Source organism: Synchiropus splendidus, chromosome 1, assembly GCF_027744825.2.
Source record: "Synchiropus splendidus isolate RoL2022-P1 chromosome 1, RoL_Sspl_1.0, whole genome shotgun sequence".
In the NCBI taxonomy this organism is placed as follows: Eukaryota; Metazoa; Chordata; class Actinopteri; order Syngnathiformes; family Callionymidae; genus Synchiropus; species Synchiropus splendidus.
In genome coordinates this window covers 24,385,887-24,407,881 of record NC_071334.1, presented here as the reverse complement: position 1 = coordinate 24,407,881, position 21,995 = coordinate 24,385,887, and the positions used below count along the sequence as shown (strand labels likewise).

Sequence of the window (21,995 nt, the reverse complement as noted above, 5' to 3'; positions counted from 1 at the left end):
AAAAGGCACGCTAGAGGACGCCACTGTAACGTGAGACACGACAGGTTCCAAAGGAAGGCTGAAGGGTAAATAAGGGAAGAACTGATAGATAGATAGATAGATAGATAGATAGATAGATAGATAGATAGATAGATAGATAGATAGATAGATAGATAGATAGATAGATAGATAGAGTTGTAAGGAAGTTTAAAATGTCACATGTAGTTTAATGTACTACATTGATGAACACACTGAACAACAATACTCAGCATATTTCACGATTTCAACTGAAACACATACTAACAATCCACTTTTTATAGGTATCGTGTGTAATTACACTACATTTTTATACTGTATAAAAGAATGTGCTGGGTGTCCGCCATTTCAAAAGTCCCCAGGATAAAACAACAGATTGTGTTATCGGGAGAGAAAGATCGTTTGACATAAACAGCTTGAGTGAGAGAGAGAGACAGCCAGAGGGAGAGACAGCTCCAGAGAGAGAGGCCGGTGACTGGTAGATGTGTGGTCTACTCTCAGAGGGTCATTGTTGGAGCCATGAGAGGACAATGCACTGCCCCCGCCCTGAATACTCGCCATACCAGCTGACCAGCCATTACCATGCTGCACTGTTACAATCCCTGCTCCTCACACACACACACACACACACACACACACACGCACACACACACGCCTCCATCATAAGTTGAATTGCAATAAAGCATTCCCTGAGCAGAGTACAAGCATGTACAAGTGTGATTTACAGGACGCCATGTTTAGATCCTCACATCTAAATGTTTCTTTAGCTCTGTTGTTTCAGTTATGTGAGCCACTGACACCTGGACACACATCACACGCAAGTATTATTTCAGGGTACACAAGGGGGACAGCCAACCGTGACCTTGAAGTGGAAATATGCAGGAGAAAATCATATTACATGTCCCATAATGTTCCCTGTTGACACAAAGCGCTTTACCGGAAGTGATACCAAGCAATGTTTCACAGGACCCAACAGGTTGAAGTCTGATTTTTTTTTTCAGAGTGCCCTGCTATATAACAGTATATATAACAGTTAAGGTCATCAAATGAAGTAACTAAATTATTCTCACAAAATCTACTTTGTCATATATGACAATGGTGAACATTTTAAAAACAGATACATAAATTCTGCATTCAATTTGCCTCAATTTAACACCGCATTTGTCAAATCAGTGGATAGACGCCCTAAAGCTTTGCCGTTTTCCTTTTGTTCATTCAGTGATTTGTTAATACATTCTTCAACCATCAATCCCCCATTCATACCCCCCACTCATCATTCCTTACATCAATCCATTCACTCATTCACCCAGGACAGAATACTTTTGTCAACATTTCAGTCAATAAAACTATTGTTTAGATTCAGAACTAAATAGCCAAGAGATGCAACCATTCCAATGAGGTGAATGCAATAGACAAGCTGACAGGGACTGATACATATAAACAAGCAGCACCTGTTGCAACGTCATAGTAGCAATAGTTTTAAAGGTTTAACGCCATGACAGGCTTAGACTTTCATTTTGTTTGTTATCTGTGAAGACATGACTGCAGCTTTTTTTTTAATCACCGTTTTCAGTTTGGAACTAATGTGAATACATGCTCACAATTCCAGCAAGTGTCGAGAGTCCAGTGAGAAAACATTGGAGTGTCCTGAGGAGCGCCACAATGTCACTCCGTAAGTATATTTGCCCACGCACCCGCACTCACGCGACAGGTGCGCATACCTCAGTCTGAGATGCCGCATTGTTACAAGGCGAGCGCGCGCCTGACCCTGGAAGACAGTAGAGGCGGGAGCGTGCGTGCGCGAGCCCCCCGCCCCTCGGCTGACGGGAGCGCCCACGAGCCCCTGACTCGTGCTGGAACTGCAGTGTAAAATCATATGACAGAGTCAACGCCGAACATCCACTCTGGTCCTGCAGGGAAAAGCACCCGAACTCGACCCAACTCAAGTGAAACTCCGCTCGGAGGAACTTTCTTCAAACCCGGAGTAGTAGTTTGCGGAGGCGGACGACTCAGATACCAACGCGGAGAAAAGTTTTGATACCTCGCCGGAGCTGAAATTTGACTGGTGCCTGAGAGAGAGAGAGAGGCGGCGGTCAGCGGGTGGAAGCCTGTGCGGTCCTCGCATCGCCCTCGCCGGGACACTTGCGATTCATTCATCCCCCCCGGTTGTCTTTTTTCCACTTTTTTTAAAACCAGTTAGCCAGGTGACTCTTCAGGTCTCATCATGGTCGGAGAGACAGAGGCGAAGGAGAGACCCAAGTCCAACCCGGACTACCTCATGCAGCTGATGAACGACCGGAAGGTGATGAGCTCTTTGCCCAACTTCAGCGGCATCTTCACGCATCTGGAGCGACTCTTGGATGAAGGTAACACGACGTCGTCTCTCGAATCTTGAATTCATGGATTTGTTATTCGAGAAAAGTCTCTAAATACACTTTTATTTCGAACGTTTCCACATTCAGAACGTTTCCACATTCAGATGAATTCATGGAAAAGTTGTGCGTCATAGTTTAAAGTAGTTTATTGAAATAACTGGGGAAATGAAGGAATTAATTCCTAAACCCTCCCAAAGTAGAAAAATTAACAACACATTTAAAGTAATAAAATGCTCGGATAAATAATGCGTTAATATGTTGCTATTGGTTTGCCAATGTCGTCTGACTCTGAAACATATCAAGGTGAGAGACATGTGTCATTTAAGTACCCAGGGAAAACTTTGAAAAGTTTGGTCAATCATGCTTTTTGACCACCTCAGTTATTTACTTCATCAAATCATTTGACAGTGATAAAACAGCAGCAAATCACAGACCTGCAACTGGATGCATGAAAATGTCATGGACTGTGACAACTCATGGGACATGAGTAGCTCCAAAACCATTGTCTTTGTTACACTGGAGTTCCACAACCAAAACACATACAGGATGAATGTCTAATACAGCGGTTGGAAATTTACAAATGATAAATTGATCTGTGAAGTTATTTTGAAGATGTCTGAATCCATAAGAGAAATGAGCTGTACATGATGCAAACATCCATTATTAGTTGTAAACATAGGCTTTAAGTGACAAAAAAGTTCCCTGATGTCTTTTGAATGCTTACATTACCATAAAGCATAGAGGAAGAACTTTGACGAAATAAGGTACTAATGTGAAAAGCAACATATCTGGACAGCAACGACACACTGACCTTATTACATTTTATAGAATGCAATAGTGTAAAAAAAATCACCTAGTTAGTTTAAGATGCAGTTGAAGCACAATCCTCCATTAGAAACACCAAACCTTCCCATTAAACCCTCCGCATTTTGACAGCGAGTTTCGAAATTGTTCATTAAAAGACTCGCTTTATTGAATGACCATTAAACAGCAGGGATTCTTCCCAGGTTGCTAAGGGACGCAGCAGAAAGTTCCATACTGAACGGTACTACCGTTCACTAACAGGGAAAATAGCACTATTAATGGCATTGCACGTTTGTCTTTGTTTGACTGTTTATTTCCATTTATACTCAAGATGCATTCATTTGGTCGTCACAAACACATACAAGAAGGCTTTTTCTCTCTCTCTCTCTCTCACACACACGCACACACATGCGCGTGCACACAGAGTTGGTGATGGGAACAAACAGACAGTTGTTAGTCTTTCTCAGTGACCTAATGCGCAGGCTTATGTGAAGGCTGAGCAGCCCATCCCTGAGCTGGAACGAGTGTGTCACTGTGCAAAATATGTGATTTGAGGCAGCCAACAAGCCCTGAAGAAATGCTTTTCTTTACCTCATCACTCAATGAATGCTTGCATACAAAAACACACATCAGTGACAGTTCCTTCCTGAAACAAGTGGGTTAAAAAAACTTTGCTTGTGTTGTTTTCATGTTGCCTGTGTCAGTAGAGAGTTGAAAAACGTTGACCAGTTATATTTTTTTCTCAGTTATATTTTTAATTTGTAATTGAATAAAGCTTAGTTTTTTATTCCGTGCATTTTTATGATACATTTAAAAGATGATAAGGGTTGGGCTCTATGCTTTGTTCAGAAATGGAACATTTATTAACTTGCACCACAGTTATTGAGAGGTGAGTGACCAGCTCATATAAATGAAAGGCTATATGATATTATGTATGGAGCCATACATATCGCTGTAAGACGTGGCGTTTCTCATTCCAGGTATACATGCTTTTGCTTAGTGAAAGTATCATTATTATTGTGTCTAGGCTGAGTATCACGTGTGATAGTTTCATCAAGGACTGCCAGCCAGCTTGGCAACCAAAAATCCAAGTTTTCCAAGATTTGGGCCCAGGGTTCACCATCAGAAGCCATGTCACTGACATGCTTACAGTGCACAAGAAAGCTCATCCAGCCTCGTTGTCTCTGAAGACTCTCATACATTACTATTGTGACCAAATCCACATAAGCGGTTCATGCTATCCTCAATCATGGCAACCTTTTCAGTCCGCACACAGCTCCAGCTAGTGTGTCTAAAGTTGAACAAGGGAAACACCACGCATTTCTGTTGACAGAGGTCTTAACAGGTCAATGAATATAATTTTGTACCAAAACGACACATGCTACAGGATAGGGACTTTTGACTCAAGTGACTTGCAGCACCATGGTGGTGCCAATGTAATGGTTTAAAATCATGTAATGTGACATTTGTCTTAGTCAAACTACAACACCAAGAAACTGAAAAATATAAAGCATTAACTGTTGCTGGTCTACATTGGAGTCTCGAGACTGTCGTTGACTGGAGTTACGCATATTACTAACAAGTCATACTGTCACATAGATTGATGTCGGATAATTCAATTTAGAATCGTCCGTAAGCACCATCAACCACGACTGTTTCTGTCAACGATGTAAGCTGCAGTGGTCGGTCTGTTGGATCAGACGAAATAACTTCACAGATGAGTCTTGGCTGCCCAGAACACTGTCTCCTAGACATAAGAGAGTGAAAAAAAGTGTTTCCAAAATATTTTGCAATTGAAGGGAAGAGGTTTTACCATGTAGCCTACATCAGGTTTTAAGTCAGGAAACATTTGGGATGTTGATTTACGACTCAGAATGCATCTGATAATGACTTGCGTCTCGGGTATAGTAAATAATGTGCTGGAAGTGTAGTATATCACTTAATATGGAACAACTCCCCATCCACCAGACAGTCTGATTTGTTTGTCCGGCACTGTCATCACCTAAATATATACATGACAAAATATATAGATCTGGTTGTCGACGCCTCACATAGTTTGGTTTGAGTGTTTTTGTGTTGTTAATAGTCACTTTTTGTGTGCGACAGGTCAGAATAGGTTATTAGAGGATCATACTTGCCACTCTAGCAGTGTCTGTAATTATAGCTTCCTACGTTATTATGGTCAGACTTTATCACTGTCAGAGTGGTGAGACGTGCCTGTCAGCCTGCTGAGGTCAGATGATATTTGTGCCTCAAGGCAGTCATTCTGCCCCGACCCTGTGTGTGTGTGTGTGTTTGCTGCTGCAGTCAGTTATTATTGTGCTAGCGTGTCATTACAAAGGCATCAGAGGCTAGCTTAGCATCGGTCACTGGGTTGACCCTAAACAAACAGACAGGCAGAGGGACAGGCGTACTATCACTTGTTATAGTAATGATTGTCCACCTGATTTCAGCAAAGACTAATCCTAGTTCAGTTTAAAATTGTTTGTTTATGCTGGTATCTTTAGTACCCGATAGTTGACTTCAATTTGATGTTTGTCTTTCACTGTGAGTCAAAAATGGTCTAAAGAAACGTTCAACTTTTAAAACTTCATTACATACTTAAATAAATAACACCAACAGTGGGACTCTTGAAAAGCCTGACCTGGTATTGAAATGCTACTGTGCAAACATGCTGCCAACATGCAACAGCACATTCTAGTGGGATTAAGGCTTTTTGACACTGCTCAAATTAGAATCATAGCATTATGTGCTGTCTGCTTGCAACATTGACATTTTCCCGTTATGGCAATTTGAAGGTATTCAGAGTAACTTACATTTTAATTTGTTTTTTTTTTGTGTTTTTAACATTGAAGTCCTCTAGCTAAGATAAACATAAAGAGAGAAGTTACATCCTAAAATTAAACTTATATTACACCTGGTTTTAACATAGGAATTCAGGGAATATTTATAAGAATATGGATCTGATCTAGTCAAACCAACTAGAGCAAACCAGAATGATGACATACTTAATTTAATTCTGTTTGGTGGCTACGCTTCAGCCAATGACAAGCGCTCGTTTAATAATTGGATAAAAGTGGACAAATACAAACAAAATATGAATATGTAATATGGTGGTGTGTGGTTGTATTCAGCAGGTACGTTTTTAATGCGCGTGTCTTTTTCTCCATTTTTCCAGGAGGATTGCAACACCACATTCTCGGGGCATGTGAATTATTTGCAGTTGATTTTGTGATGATGCAGATTTTTCCTGAAATGACAGCACTTTTTTGAAAAAGACTGGAATAAAGATCAGATATTTGGCATGTCGTGTGGACAAGCCAAGTATCTGCACAAGTCATGCACATGTTATAAATTGTTGTCGTCGATATGTTGTTTTTATGCTACATTAACAAACCCAAACAAAGTTTGTCACTCACCCCAAAATAGGAAGTTCATAGTCAATGTCTCATTTAAAGTATGTGACGATGTCAGATTTCCTCCTTCATATACTTGGCCTGGCATTTTGCAGTTCAGTTGTAATAGAGATGTCATAGCAAGAAGTTCTGCAGCCACAGGTATGATAGAATGGCTGTCAGCATATAAGCCATAGAAATGTTCCACTGGGAGCCCTGTCTTAGCTTCCTCACTGAGCCTCGACCACTCTACCTGCTTTCTTCCAGAGATTGGCCGGGTACGCAAAGACATGTACAACGACACAGTGAATGGAGGAATGTTCAACGGGCGGGACATGGAGGAGCTTCCCGAAGCCATCGGTCCAGTTGCTCAACTTCAAGAGAAGCTCTACGTGCCGGTCAAGGAGTACCCTGATGTGAGTGTACCATCCTGTGGCGCCTTGTCTCATGTGTGGATTTTAGCTACTTTCCTACATCGCAGGATTATCTGGAGTAGATGTGTAGCCAGTGTGGCTTGTGGGACTTGGGGCTTTAAAATCTGTCTCAGCACGAAACATATCATGACATCAACTCTGCTCACACCCAGTGACTTCATCTGATATGAAAAAAATGCTGTCGAAGTGTTTTCAATAAGAATCTACGACATCAGAGTTTAATCAGGTTCAGTCTATTCTAATACATGTTTCAGCAGTGTGTTGTATTAAAGCAACAGAGCTTTTGAGGGCATTTTATGGCCATGTAGTTGACAAATAGCTAATGATGCCATATTGACATAAAAGCAAGCTGGGGAAAGTGAAGAGGGCGGGAGGTGAAAATATAATGTGCATTATATCAAGATTAGAAATTGTATTTAAATTTACGAGCCAGATCAAGTATAGATTTATCAGCCTTTTGCTACGTTGACACATTAGTCAGATTAGCACTTGAAGTGTGGATGGGCTTCAAACATATTAGCGCTTCAGCTCTATTTGCACTTCAGCTAGATTTACACGTCAGCTGTGTCAGCTCTGCCACTTTGCCGCTTTTGCATGGTAGGAATCTTTTGAAGTTACCCTTTGCAGGAACTTTTTTCTCAATCTTCTCCACACCTACCTTTTGACTTCGCATTCACACAGACAGGAGAGGGACAGAAATACACTCTGGACAGGTCGCCAGGCCACGACAGGGCACTCTAGACAAACATTTCATTTGTATTCTTGGTAATACCTGTGTCATGCAAAAATAGTTTACTATTTGTGCCAAGATAAAGTACTCACTTTTTTTGTCCATTGGCTTCATCACACCTGGCCTGGCATGTGCACTGAGTTGTTATGTACTATGTTCCATCTGTGTGAATGAGAAATAAATGATTTAGTTACTATAATACCGTTGTACTAGCACTTTACTGTCAAGGTTTGTATGCTCAGGCATATTAGCATTTCTAGCATTTCATTAATGAGCATTAAGCCTTTACCTAAAACCCTAAGGCAACAGGAACCATTCAAGTCTTTTAAATATACAGGGGTTGGACAAAATAATGGAAACACCTTAAAGCACTAGATATGATTGAACTGGCAATGAAACCACTGCTTTAATTTAATCCTAAGACACTCACATGACAAAGCAGCCTATCAGGAAATGGATTGCTGCTGCATCATCACAGTCAGAGTTCCTGTCCTGTGATTTTTAAGTCTGAGATACTTCCTCATCCCTGTGGGATGTTGGTAAAATCGGACATGAAACTGAACTTTTGTCGCGGCCGTGTTGATGTTTGCATCACAGATATTTATAGCATCTTGAACATTGTAGACAAATTCTTTCCCTGAATACAAAATCCGGTGATCTGCCCTGAAGTTAATATAGATCCCAAAACATCTCGGCTCAGCGATGCCAAGTACAGTTAAGTACTTGAATATTAGCGGTGGTGAGCCAGATTCAACAGGTCACATGGTGCTTCTCTGTGCATCAGCTCGCCAATCACCCAGTACAATGACAGGCTGTCCGCACTCACATGACACGACTCTAACAGGACACACACATCGGAAAATGGTTGCAAGTGAAGTTAAATTTAGATGGCAGTTCCTCTATCAGGATGGTTAGTGGCGCTCTGTGTCAGAGGTCAAAATGGAATGTCATGACAGGAACTCTGGGGGACTTGAGTCCAGGCATAAGCAAGGAAGAGGCGGGACAAAGGTGGTGTGAGACACAGCAAACACACACACAAACACACCAAAACATTCACAAGCAGCTGTCTTGTTAATCACTCAGAAGTAGTGACAGATAAGGTTGAGAGGACACCGCTGTCCCTTCATGCCTCCAACACCCCAATAGTGAGCTATTTTTACCTCTGAGTACCACAACACACACACCACAAATGCACCAACACATAGTGATTGTGTTTTTTTCTATCCCTATGTTGTGTAGTTCAACTTTGTAGGAAGAATTCTTGGCCCACGCGGACTCACAGCCAAACAACTGGAGGCGGAGACTGGCTGCAAGATCATGGTACGAGGGAAAGGCTCCATGAGAGATAAGAAGAAGGTACAACGCCGAAATAAACTCAGCTCTTGATACAACAGCAGACATTAATACCAAGACCTTTTCAAGGCTAATGCCGTGGCTAACACCCACCTGCTTATAGGGTTCTCTTTTGTGTTGGACTTCCTGAGTTTTCTTTCATTGAAGGTCTCCATGAGAACAAGTCAAAGTTAAGGTCAATGGATGATTTTATCCTTTTATCCTTACGATTTTGTCCTCCTGGGACTGGACTTTCACTGTGAAAATTGTTCAAAGAAACAAACATATTTACTCTGAATACCTACAGATTCTGCTACAAATGATAACAGAGACTCTGGCAAACTGGTTTGGAAAAAATTGAATTTGGAAAAAAAAAATCTGGAATCTCCACTATGAAGGAAAATCTTCACAGTGTGCTGAGACATTAAGAACTACCAAAAATTACCAGAAGAGCCACAGTCCTCGAGTGAGAAGCACCAATCTGCAACTCACCATGACGGTTGTCCAGCACTGATGCTTCCAAGTCTGTTGTTGGCGCTTGAGGGGATTCCTGTGCTCTGCAATGTAACAACCACAATGGTAAAGTGTTTAGTGTCATGCTATGGTCATTGTTGACTTATTAGTTTATTTTTCATTGTACGTAAATAACTGTGTAGAAAAACATTTTTATTTAAGCAAGTTGTCAGCAGGTGGTCAGCAAGGGAACATGTGCCATATTTCAATTTTACTTGTTACAAATCTCTCTGATTTTTACAATAGATGGTTCAGGCACCGGGTTTGGCTTTGGCACACTCTGTCTTCCAGCTGCTCCAAAACAACAATTGCACAAGGTCATCTCATCAGTCTTATCAAATGGACCAGTTCCCTAATAGACGATACAGCAGTTTGGTTTGACTCAGGTTTTGGGAATCAATCCATAATGAGGAACTTGTATAGAAAGTCTAAAAAAGTTCATATTTATATCTATCAAGACTATTAGTAGAAGGCCCTGTGAAAACATTTTTTGGACAGTTTTGGAAAGTTTCTGAAGCTTTTGACAAAGCCTTCAGAAAGCTGCTTTGAGACAAGCAGTTTTCAACCTTTGGTTCTTCTTACTCTCCTGGCGTTCACTCCATCTGTCCTCCCTTCCTGTCCCCTGGTGTTTGCTCTTGGATGAAGTCGCCTCAAGCTTTTCCATACGGCAGGTGGAGCAAGTCCAGCATTCCATCCCCCTTCTCTCTCTCAGGAACATTCCCTTCCTCGTACGCCCCTTGGAGAGTCTCACACAGAGACGGAGAGGAAGGAAAACATGGACACGGTGGGAGGGAGGAGAAGATGTTGACTTTAAGTGCTCTTCAAAACCTCACATCTCACTTGGCCAAACATCAACAGGCCAGACAATCTGCCAGCTGAGATGGAAGATCCACCTTGATCCCAACATAAATCTTTGTAAAAGAAAAATAAATAATCAGAGATCTTTTTTGTTTAAACCTTTCTCAAAAGAATCGACAATCAATATTCCACGTGCTTTCTATTCTAATTTGTTTACATAATAGAATGTTGTAGTTCACCCAACAAGCAAAGAGATCTAATCCAAGCTCTTTGATTACATGCCAAACCAGCACATAAAACTGTGCTTTGTGATGGGACATAGTGAGGGTCCACTTTCATTGGTATGTCGTCATGGATAAAGTTCCTGTTTTTTATCGACTGGAGCGCTCACATCAGTCACAGAGGAAATGCAGAAGAGTGAAGAGTGTAACTCGGCTTTTTAGAGATGAGGTGGTTCTTTTGCTGTGGTCCTTTTCACACCTTAGTCTCTCAATGATTTGTTTATGATAAATAAAAAAAAACTACAGGGTCACACACAAGGTCAAACTCATTGGGCATAGATGGAAAACTATATAAGAAATCAGTCTGTGGAGGGTGTTGTTTAAAGGGCTGGACAGATGGAGCGTGGGCCTGAAAGTAGAGCCCCAGAGAGAATCACTTTCTGTTCATCAAGATGTCGAATTGAATGGACAATATCATACATTTGATACATGATACATTTGATGTCCAGTATCTTTCTGTTACTTTGGTCAGAGCTATTGTGACCATGGTGGTTTGGAAGTTGTTGGTGAAGCTTTGCCCCTTTGAAGTTTTCAGCTGATGTCTGTGTTTGCTTGCCTTCCCTCTGGATAATCTGGTTTTCTCTAACATCCCACTGAAGGTGCACACAGCTTTAATTGTTCACATTTGTTTTCACTTTCAGGAGGAGATGAACCGAGGGAAACCCAACTGGGAGCACCTGAGCGAGGACCTACACGTCCTCATAACAGTGGAAGACACACACAACCGGGCCAAGATCAAACTGCAGCGAGCCATCAACGAGGTCAAGAAACTGCTGGTACCCGCAGTGAGTATCCCTGGAAAATACAGATGGAAGAAAAAAAACACGTCCAGTGGATGAGAGCGGACTGTGTTGGTATGCATGGAAGGGGGTTGGGGATTGTCCGTCCAAAAAACTGTGTGTGTCTTTTTGTCTCTCTGTGTGTATGAGAGAGTATGTGTAAGGGGTTAGGGTAATTAGGGAACAGGCATAAAGGGGTTGCCATGGCAACCCCGGGTTGTTTGAAAGGCTGTGGGAATCAATGGAGAGTCTGTTCACTCGTCCTCCATCACTCCTTTCACTCCTTCACAACTCACTTCATTCCCAACTACTGGCTACAGTATTCTCTCCCTTCTTTGTTGTTGTTGTTGTCATCCACACAAGTGGAGGCTGTGATGGGACTACTGGGCATTTCTCACATTCTGCAGTCCACCTTGGCCAATACACCCTCGCTCACATGTAGACAAGAGTCGCACAGTCACAGTTTTTGCTGTTGGCACACCAGAGTATTTTGCAATCATTTTGCTCCTTCCTTTTTTTCTTCCTCAGCATTATTAGCGACAATGGAGTAAGAATGAAAAGAGCTGTGGGGGGGTCCTATTTCAGTGTGATGGGGGTTCGACAGCAGTGGTCACCAATCAGCTTCTGCTCCACTCTGAAGTCCAATTTTCTTTGACATCATTTAACTTGGCAGCCACTCTGCGTTGTGTGTGCGAGCCTTGTTTATGAGGCTACTGCTCGTGTTTTTTTTGATGAAACCATGTTAGCGCTTCAGCTATGTCCCCATCTAAACTCTGACAAGAGGCTGTAGACCTGTTACTTTCACACAGACTTTAACTCTGGGCATAGTTTAGTATGTCTCATTCGGTTTGATTTGCTTCTTCTAGCCACATTAGCCAAAGTATTACTCTATTATTCTTCATTCTAGTCTCTTTTTCTTTGTGAAAGACTTTTCTGTCTCCTTCCCTTGTTTTTTCTGGGTCTTCATCCGGTGGCCTGGGTCTACCAACTCTCAATCTTTTCTGGTGTCTCTGCCTTGAGGATTGCCTAAAGAGTTGAGCTGTGACAGCTGATATAAATGCTGTATGCTTCCTAGGCAGAGGGTGAAGACAACCTAAAGAAAGTACAGCTGATGGAGCTTGCCATCCTCAATGGAACTTACAGAGACGCCAACGTCAAGACACGTAAGTGACAATGTGAAGGAGGGTGGGTGGGTGTCAGGATCTCAGCACTGGAGTCCACTGTAAGTAAACAATGGTTCTGTCTCTGCTGTTAAATAGACCGTTTGTCTTCTTCTCGTCCTCTCCCCATCCTCCCTGTCTGTTGTTGCTCTCTGGCTTCATTGTTGCAGCTACTGCTGCCTTTCCTTTAGCGACCCCTCAGGCTCCTCGCATCATCACCGGCCCCACACCAGTCCTGCCACCCACCCTTCGCAACCCAGCCCCTGTTACAACGCCCACCATCATGCCCCTGATTCGTCAGATCCAGAGTTCCGCCCTAGTGCCGGGTGGCAATCCTCACCCTGCGCTGGTGCAGCAAGGACCAGAATCGGGTATCATATACACACCCTACGAGTACCCGTACACACTCACGCCCTCCATATTGGAATACCCCATTGACTCTACTGGAGTTTTAGGTAAGTAAATGCAACGGCTCACACCATCCCTACATGGACACAGGATGTATTACGAGACCTGGAGACCATAGCTGGCAGTCATGTCCAAGTATTTAGGTACGCTTCGTAACGTCCTAAAATCGATGACCTGAGAGAATGACAACCAAAAGGGGAAAGAATTTCACCACCTTTTGTCAAACGTGGAGGAAAAAAGGCTAAGGCTAAACATTTTCCTAGCTGGCCATGGCTCACCAACTTAATATGGTCAAGTTCAATTCAGGTTTTATGAAAGTGGTTGATAAATGTCGAGTTCCTGTGTGTCTGAAATCACCGGTGACCGACTGCAGCGCCAAATAAAAGTAAAAGCATGTTATTATTACGTTATTATCATTTATAAAGGACACTTTATATATATTTTGGACTGATGTTACAGCGTGATTTGTCACAGGACTTCATGACTATACAGCAGTGGTTGTGCAAATGGGCACCAAACAATGGTGGAAAGCTGTCTTTAGGTTCACAGTAAGCGCTTAGTTAAATTGGTCATGGGACGATTGCTTCTGACGAACGTTGACTCATTGCAAAAATCTTCCACGGTTAATTGTAGGAAGTGTAAAGTTTAAAACAAAAAAATGGACATTCTGGTTAGCACCAAGGCTGTGTAGCTAACTGATCTGGGGCCAGTGTCAGGCCTGACTGTCTGGGATAAATGAGGAAGCTCATTATCTTGTTAGGATGGGGGCAAACTGGCAGCCACCTCCAGTTCTCGTAATACATCCATGGCTATTAGAGTTGCATGCTGAAGCTCCTCGTTGGGCTAATAGTCCCTTCTTCCTGTGTTTTTGCAGGTATGGCTTTCCCAACCAAAGGCTAAGCGATAGAACCCCCCCTCCTAGCACACTTGGACTGGCTTGCAGAAATCCCCTCCCAATCCCCCTATACTTGTGCCGCTCAAACCTTAGCTCAACAGTTGGCAGTCGAGTAGTGAAGTGACCACTGCCTTGATCCGTCATTGTCCTCCTCGTGTTAGCGGACTAGAGTTGCGGTGTGATATCATAATCGAATTAACATGTTTTCTTTTTTTCTAGTTGAGCTTCTGCTTGTAATTTTAACACATTTTATAGAAACACCATAGGCATCATAGCACGCCCTTTGTGATTAATATATGTTACAAAGCTCATACTGAAGGCAATTCTGTGGAGCGACTTTTAATCCGAATACTCAAAGTAAAGCTCAAGTTTAGCGATTCATATCAGTAATTTACTCTTTAGAAGACAGAACAGAAGACCACAACACAACACTGTGTCTCTTATGCCTTAACTACGCTACAGTCCTTGCAGAAAGGTGTAAGGAAACATTTTTTTACCGTACCAGTGTTATGAAATCTCCATTACTAGTTTCGAGATATATCATGAAGTATATGACAGTGTAGCTCTCTGTATGACTTTACTCAGAGTATATGTAAATATAAGCTGTGAGGGCTGGCTTACGTAGCTGCTAGAAAGTACGTTTAATAAAATGTATACATATATTAACCAATTTGGAGGATAATCCTTAGAAAAGTAGCTGAGTTTGGTGTACTCATGGTGAGGCCGTAGCCGTGAATCGTGAAAAGTCATGAATCGCCAGCTATGGCTGAATGACCCTGACCAAGTAACAAGCTGGCGTCTAAGCGTTCGCCTTTAGCAATGACTGGCTAGGATATTCAAAGATTTCTTCCAGTCTCTTGAAATCTCTGAAATTCAGAGCTTTAAAGAGTCTTTTCATTAGTTGCTTTTACAGTCTCTGAAACGACTAGATAGCCTGTTTTATTAGTCCTAGCAGAGTCTATGAAGGGTCTTCACAGTGTTTCAGCAGACTTGGCAGCACTTGATGAGCCCGTAAACGGGCCTTGAACCGAGTCTTTTCAGAGGGCTTATTGAATTTCTGTATTTTTGAAGATCTGTTAAAGTTTAATGTTTCATCTGAGAATACTATTTCAGATTGTTTGTCTGTTCTTCCATTAACCTTAGCGATGTGTTCCCGTGTTTTTCGCTGAAGAAAACTGCCACTATGGAAGGTAGCATACGTGAGGCATAAGACACACTGATGTTTGACGTAATCTTCACCCACAGCCTCCAACACTGTGTGAATTCCGGGTTTCGCTGATGTTGGTGCCTTGGCTAGACTGTGTGATGTCTTTTCTGATGAGTAACCTTCTGTGTTCTGTTTTGGCAATGTCATCGCGCTGTTAGCAGGTGCCATGACCACTAAGGTACGACGCCACGACAAGAGAATCCATCCTTACCAAAGGGTAGTGACCACAGACAGAGGTTAGTTAGCTCACCAGCCACTTTATGTATGTGTGTTCATGTGTGTGTGTGTGTGTGTGTTTGTGTGTTAGTGAGTGTGCATGCGGAGGAATGGACCAGTTTACATGTGTCTGAGATACAGCATGCCTACATAAGAATTAACTGTATCCGGCAAAGTGTCACACACTGAAGCAGCTTCGGTGTGAAATGTGAAAAAAAGAAAAACAGTATTCGTTGCAGTAAAAGAGGAATAAGTGAGCAGATTGGGAGGAATTGGTTAGGGGTCCACAGTAACAGCACTTATCTGTGCGCGCCTGCTCTGTAAGCTCCTCGGGATCCTCTCTCAATTAGAGTGGATCGCTCATGTGACTCGGTCCTCGTGACTCTGGATTTGGAGTCCGCTCTCAGAACTTTTTTTTGTTTGTTGTTGTTTATCTTTTCTCTTTTATACCCAACAAGTACTGCGGGAAGTTTTTATTTATACCCATTTTCATTCCACGAGATTTCCACATTTTTATATTATTATTATATTATTTTTATTATAAAGCAATTCCTGTGTTGTGCCCAATGATACTCAAAGTAACAGTGACTGTGTTTCAATTCAAGTGCATTATGGAGGTTTAGCTGGGCTGGGCGGTATGACGGTACATCAACGCAAAGGTACCGTTGCAGTTGTCACTTGGACTCTATCTCGACGATGCTGTTGAGCATTATACGGCTAGCACATGTGATACAAAGTACTGCCATAGTAAGACCAGTCTGTAACTGTAAATGCTAATGTAGCATTAAAAATAACATTAATAATACACTTGCTAAATACCCTAAACAACCATTTCTTGATAAATAGACTTGACAATAGTTTCACCATTCCATGAAGCTCAGGTATGGATGGAGCTTTTTCTTACTGAGATTTTAATAAAGTACAACTGCAGTGTTTCATCTGGAGTGTGAAGGTCACAATGGTCTGTAAGATATTTCGCTCAGCACTCCTGAGGTCAGTCTTCTGTTCAAATTAGCTAGAAGGGTCCAATTGCCATGGAGTTAGGGTCAGTATAGAGCCTTCAGATGGTCGAGTCCTGCTAAAGCCTTCCGAGAGACTGAAGATGTGCAGACCCATGGCTGAGCGCATCCAAAGCCTACAAAATAGATTCTTTGAGTCGTTGCAAAACCCTTGGACCGAGACCATGATGTATCATATCAATCTTTTCGGAATCTGTAAATGGACCTTTGCAGAGGCTTCCAATGTGTTTTGCCAAGTTTGTGTAAAGCCATAAAACAGCAGTGTTGCTGTGATGAGGAGCGTATTTATGAGCAAAGTGCTGCTCACTTTTCTAGGCTCTGATAGTCATTGTTGGTTAGGGCCTATCAGGCCTACTGTATGGAAACTTGCCATGAAAATGTACTAGTGTTTGTTAAAAAAAATTCACACTCCAGATCGAGACAACCGCTTTGCGTCCAGAAAACTCAACCGTTTCTTCAATGGTGACGAGCAGTGGCAACGACAACGGTACAATTTCAGCGAGTCGAACAAACTTACCGCAGTGTGCCGCGCGTGCCGCTCAGCCCAAATCTACTACTAAAACACAGAGTGTGATAACTACTGAAGTCTGTGTTACAAGCTCTTTTGTATGAAATATGGTTGTTTGTGGTCTTATCAGTCGCCCACTGGACTTTATCATTGGGACTGTTTACATCTTTCATATGTTTCCTAGCCAGAGTGGTGCTGTTACCATGTATCTAGCTGCAAATGTGTATATAGGGATATAAAGTGCTTATATCAAGCTTATGGGACCGCTTGGAAATACTTGTAGTTGTATTTGATAGTTTATTTAGTTTGTACATTTTTTTTTTATTTCTACGGTATGCTTTTTATAGTGTCCATGTTAAAGTTTATTCAAGAAGTGTGTAGCTACTGTTTTAGCCACCGCCGCACCGGTGGCAATGACGGCAGTGTCTTTGCTTTGTATTTAAGATGAGGTGACCATCTCTATTCAAGGCCTCACCACTGTTTTATGCAATAGAAGTGAAATTAGCTAGCTACGAGATGTATATGTGTGCGAGCCGCGACGCTCCTGTTGTACACAAAAACACTAAAAGGCAATAAAGTCGATTATTGAAAAAGCAATCTGGAAATAAAACCTGGAGATTCTTGTAGTTAGATTGTCTTTTGTGAAAATGCTCTTCTTAAAAAACAGACCAAAAAGAAAAAAACAACAATCCTTTAACCTCTCATTGCCGTCTCTTACTCTCTGCTTAGATGCTCTTCTAATTCATAGTGATCAATCCATAATCAATAACTGTGAACCACCTTCTGCTAAACATGAGCCGCTCCGGTCAGGAGCTGGTCTCCATGGACGTGAAGGTTGCTCTCTCACCAACATGACACCATCTTTCTCTCTGTCTGTCTGCTAGAGCAGCTAGAGCAGCATGAGTAGCCTCACTAGAGCGGCAGTCACATGACTGGAGGGCTCTGCTAGCTGGCCATTCCTTATGTCAACTCCCCGGAGTTGATGTGAGCCTCTCATGCTGTGTGACTGCAGTAGATCTGCCGTGTTGTCATCCTGACGCCACTAGCTGACACTAATCTCTCTTCTATCTTTTTTTTTCTGTTTATGTCCCCTTTTATGTGCCCTTTTTTTCCTCCTCTCCTTTCCTGGTCTGTCTGTCCTCTGTCCGTCTAACTCTAGCTGCCACGGCAACTAACCCATGACCCCTTCTGACCTTTCCGCCCACTGATGACCCACCCATCTCTGCCTGCTGGCGTGCTCATTGGCCCGCGGCCCCGCCTCTCCCGCAGCTCAGCCAACCAGGAGACCAGCATATTGGGAACAACTGACCACCCGGACGACAGGGACCCCTGGACTAACCCACAAGACCCCACCCATCGACAAGTCCTATCTCCACCAAACGTGCCTTTATTAGAGCGTGCATTTACCTCGATGACCTGTTCAGGACACGCTGTATCCACAGCCCTGTCACATGACTCAGCCTTTCATTTGACGTTATTACACCTGGTTCTGTCTCCTCTGCCAAACACATGATGGAAAACCATCCAAGTGGCCCTGCAGTGCCAGGACTTTTCACTTTTAACCAGCCTTTCTATTTCTTCCATCATGATAAGCCACATAAGAAACTGGCCACGCCCATGATGCAATAATGAAATTCATACTAGGGTTTGTTTTTTTTTGGGGAGGTTCAGCTGTTCAGGTGCCTGGAACTCAGCTAAAGTGCCTTCCACTCATACCACCAAGTGTTTCTGATGATTCCATTTAATCCCATTCTTTGACCTTTGAAGGGCCACGCTGTTCTCAAACACCACGTTCTCCTAAATCAATGCTAACTCTAGCTGAAGTGCCTTTAGGGTTAGGGTTCGTCTGTAAAAAGTCTTCATGTCAGTAAGAGTCAAATGATCTTATTTTCAGTCAGGCAAGTGATTCCAGAGCCTGGTCATCAAAAGGTTACTGGTTAGATTCCAGCTTCTGCTAGATGCACGTCCAAGTTCCCTCCAGCAAGACTAATGACTTGGCGCCGGACTCGAGCACTTCCATGGTCTCCCTTAGAAGATGACATAGTTGAGCAGTTAGGGCGGTTGTCTAGGAACCGGGTTGATTCAAGGCTCTGCCAGCGACTGCCAAGGTGTCCTTGAGCAAGACGGTGAACGAATGGAGCTGTTAAAAGAATGGATTTGGATTATTTTATTGCAAAGTAGCAAAACATGAACCTTGGCCCAAACTCAAACACGTCGTACTTCCTCAATTCCTCAACATGAAAGTCTGAATTACGATCAAGACTTTCTCACGTTTAAACCAAACACTGAAGTTTTAGTATCATTTTTTTAAGAATCACATTTTCAACTCAGTAACTTCAATTCATCGTGGATATTGACGGGGGACGAACCCTGACCTCTTTAATTTGGACTTTTATGCACGTTATTTGGCTTAAACTTAAACTGCAGCCTTTAACTCATGCTTGAAATGTGACTTCCTGGCCTTGCACTGTACTCATCCATACTTTCATCCTGGATTGTCTGACAGTGATGATGTTTCACTTCAGACAGAAGTCCGATCATGTCAAAGACAGTGCCTTCAATTGAACGCCTCTCAAAGGTTCAACAAGTTTCAGTCAACAGTCTGTTCACATTTTAGATCAGTAGAGGCATATATTCCCTACCATCACTAACTTCTTTAAGTTCTTCACTAAGTTGGTTTCTGATGAAAGTGGACCTGGAGCTGCACAAACAAATTGGTCGTATGGAATCAAAATGGTTGCACTGGTTGGACAGTTAGTGGCCAAGTCAGCAAAAAGAACAAACAATAAATGTTGACATTGTTCCCACGCACGCACACGCACACACTCCATGTGCCCAACTGTAAACACAACGATGCCTTTTCATCCGACACAATCACGGAACAAGTGGCGTCTTTCTTCAGTCACCACTGTCCCTCTGCTCCTTCTGTGTTGAGTTTTTGCACTTTATCAGTGGTTTAACATTTGAAAACTGTCGAAAAAAAAAAAAATCAAAACATGAACTGTAAGTGCAATTAAACAGTTTCTTGTTCATATTCTAAAACAATATCTGCATGTTAGTGTTAAACACGAGTGCCTGGACGCGTAACCAGTTTGTAACTTTTTATATTTTGCTTTTGTAAAAATAACATTAAATGACATTTGAAGAGATGAAGTCGCCGCCTTATATCTGCTGTCTGAACTCTTCCAGGTCAAAGTTCACCCCTGTGCCTTCTCTCCCTGAATTAACTTGTCGGTGTCTCACTAACAGAGATGATAACATCTGTGACTGTAACTGTCCGCTACAAACGGATGAATAAAGACAGAGCAGTAACTTTTTCTGATTAAACTTGATCAACTAACAAACTTTGTGGCTTCTTTTCTCCTCTGACTCTTAATTGTGCAACAGTCCATCCTCTCGCTCACTAACCTCAGTGAAGACCTGAGCGGTCGCTTGCCCCTGTCCTGGGCTGTTTCAGTGAAAGGTTTAGGGATAAAAGTGCAAAATGCAAGCACATATTTACTTACTCTCTATTCACCATTGGGAAATAAGGATTAAAACAAGTGCATTTTATTGAAGAGGGTACAACTATGTGCAAAATGTTGGAATTTTTTTTACAATGATTTTGATTTTTACACTTTTTTGGCATTACACTTTTTCACATTCCACCACGCTCATGTGTAGCGATTTGTGATTTTTATTTATTTATTTATTTATTTTACACATTTCAATACTATTTAAAATTTAAATTTATTTTTTCTCTGATTAAAGTTGATCAACAAACATTATTTTTTGTTGTTGCTGCACGTCTATGTTCATCTGTGTTGCGGAACCTCTCCACGGTCCTCTCTGAGAACAGTTATATCTACATGCCACTGCAGGGGAATGTTCTGTTCTCATATCAAGGGACTTCACTTCTGAAAACAAAACATTCCAGGAAAACGTGTTAATGCAGTGGAAGTTTGATGCACCAAAAGCAGTGATAAACATGGGACCAGAATGGGAATAAGAACGAAGAAAATATATGACACAAAAAAAAAAAAAATACTGATGAACATTGGTGTGAAAATGTGCATGTGGGGAGAGGTTTATATAGAAAGCTGATAAGTTCTGCATTGCCACTCACACTACATTAGAATTCTCTATTAATATTTTGAAGAAAAAGTTTAGTTGAAAATGGAGGAATACACGTATCTTGTATCTTAATTGAGAAGAATAAATAAATAAGAGTTTTACAAAAATAATAATCCACAGAATGTCGTAGAAATTATGTCTATAAAAAAAGTGGATAAATCCGACTTTAAATCCAAATTCTTTTGGATTTTACTTTTGAAACTTGATGCAAGTTGAGCCACTGACAAACTTAGCGGCTCCATTTCCTCCTCTGAAACCTCATTATGCACAACATCCTCCTCTTTGCATACTAAGAAGCTGGCGGTCCTCAGATGGCCTCAGACCTGACAGAGTCCAGGTCTCGCTCCAACTCATCCTCGCCCTTCATCCTCTCCCACCATAGGAAGACAGGAAAGAAAAACAGGGCTGCCTCTCAGTTCATTTTGATTTTGGGGAGGTGGAATCATCTGGAGAGAATGAGGGGAAGTTGTGCAAGAACGCCCGCAAACATCTGTAGTCTCGGAACCCTCTGGCTCACACAGGCCAGCTACAACCGCGGAGTCACTTTCTCAACCGTCCACGCAGCGGCTCAACTTAATTTGAACAAATAACAGCTTCAGTGATGCTCCACCCTGAGTCTGTGGATGACTGAGCTATCTGGTGTCACCAAGACGCAGGTCATTTCAAGTCTCCGAAACATGTTTTTCAATCACGCAACAACCATCAAGGCTGCAGCTGAACGCAGCACTGTATAGATTCAAAACACCTATTTATATCGCCGACTTTTAAAAAAACATTTTTTTTAATCAAGCCGTGGAACAAACTGTATTTTTGCTCCAGGTTTGGTCTCATGACCTCCTAAGGCAACTTCAAAGATCCAAAAACTGTTCTTTGGACTTTAAAGAAAAAAAGAAGTTGGTTATTTAGTGTGTTGAAAGCAGCCGTGGGTGGTTCATTCGTCCTCTCCCTGCCCTTCCTGCTTTCATTGTGGACTGGGGGAGAGAGGAGGGGGCTGATATTGAACTTCAGGCTTG

The 21,995-nt window shown here is 42.1% G+C and overlaps 1 protein-coding gene across 4 annotated transcripts; it reads left to right on the top strand.

Moving 5' to 3' along the window:
- The first annotated feature begins 1,856 nt into the window (after positions 1 to 1,856).
- qki2 (QKI, KH domain containing, RNA binding 2) lies at positions 1,857 to 20,515 on the top strand. Of its 4 annotated transcripts, none has more exons than XM_053866583.1 (9): positions 1,857 to 2,381; positions 6,857 to 7,005; positions 8,993 to 9,109; positions 11,319 to 11,462; positions 12,532 to 12,619; positions 12,787 to 13,071; positions 13,875 to 13,898; positions 15,288 to 15,362; positions 18,029 to 20,515. In XM_053866583.1, the coding sequence occupies exons 1-9, from the start codon at positions 2,240 to 2,242 to the stop codon at positions 18,049 to 18,051; spliced, it is 1,047 nt and encodes a 348-aa protein (XP_053722558.1). In that variant the 5' UTR covers positions 1,857 to 2,239; the 3' UTR covers positions 18,052 to 20,515. The 4 variants fall into 4 exon arrangements, with proteins under 4 accessions (XP_053722558.1, XP_053722547.1, XP_053722566.1 ...); XM_053866572.1 differs by having other exon boundaries at positions 15,285 to 15,362; XM_053866591.1 differs by lacking the exon at positions 13,875 to 13,898 and having other exon boundaries at positions 1,858 to 2,381; positions 15,285 to 15,362.
- The last annotated feature ends 1,480 nt before the right edge of the window (positions 20,516 to 21,995 follow it).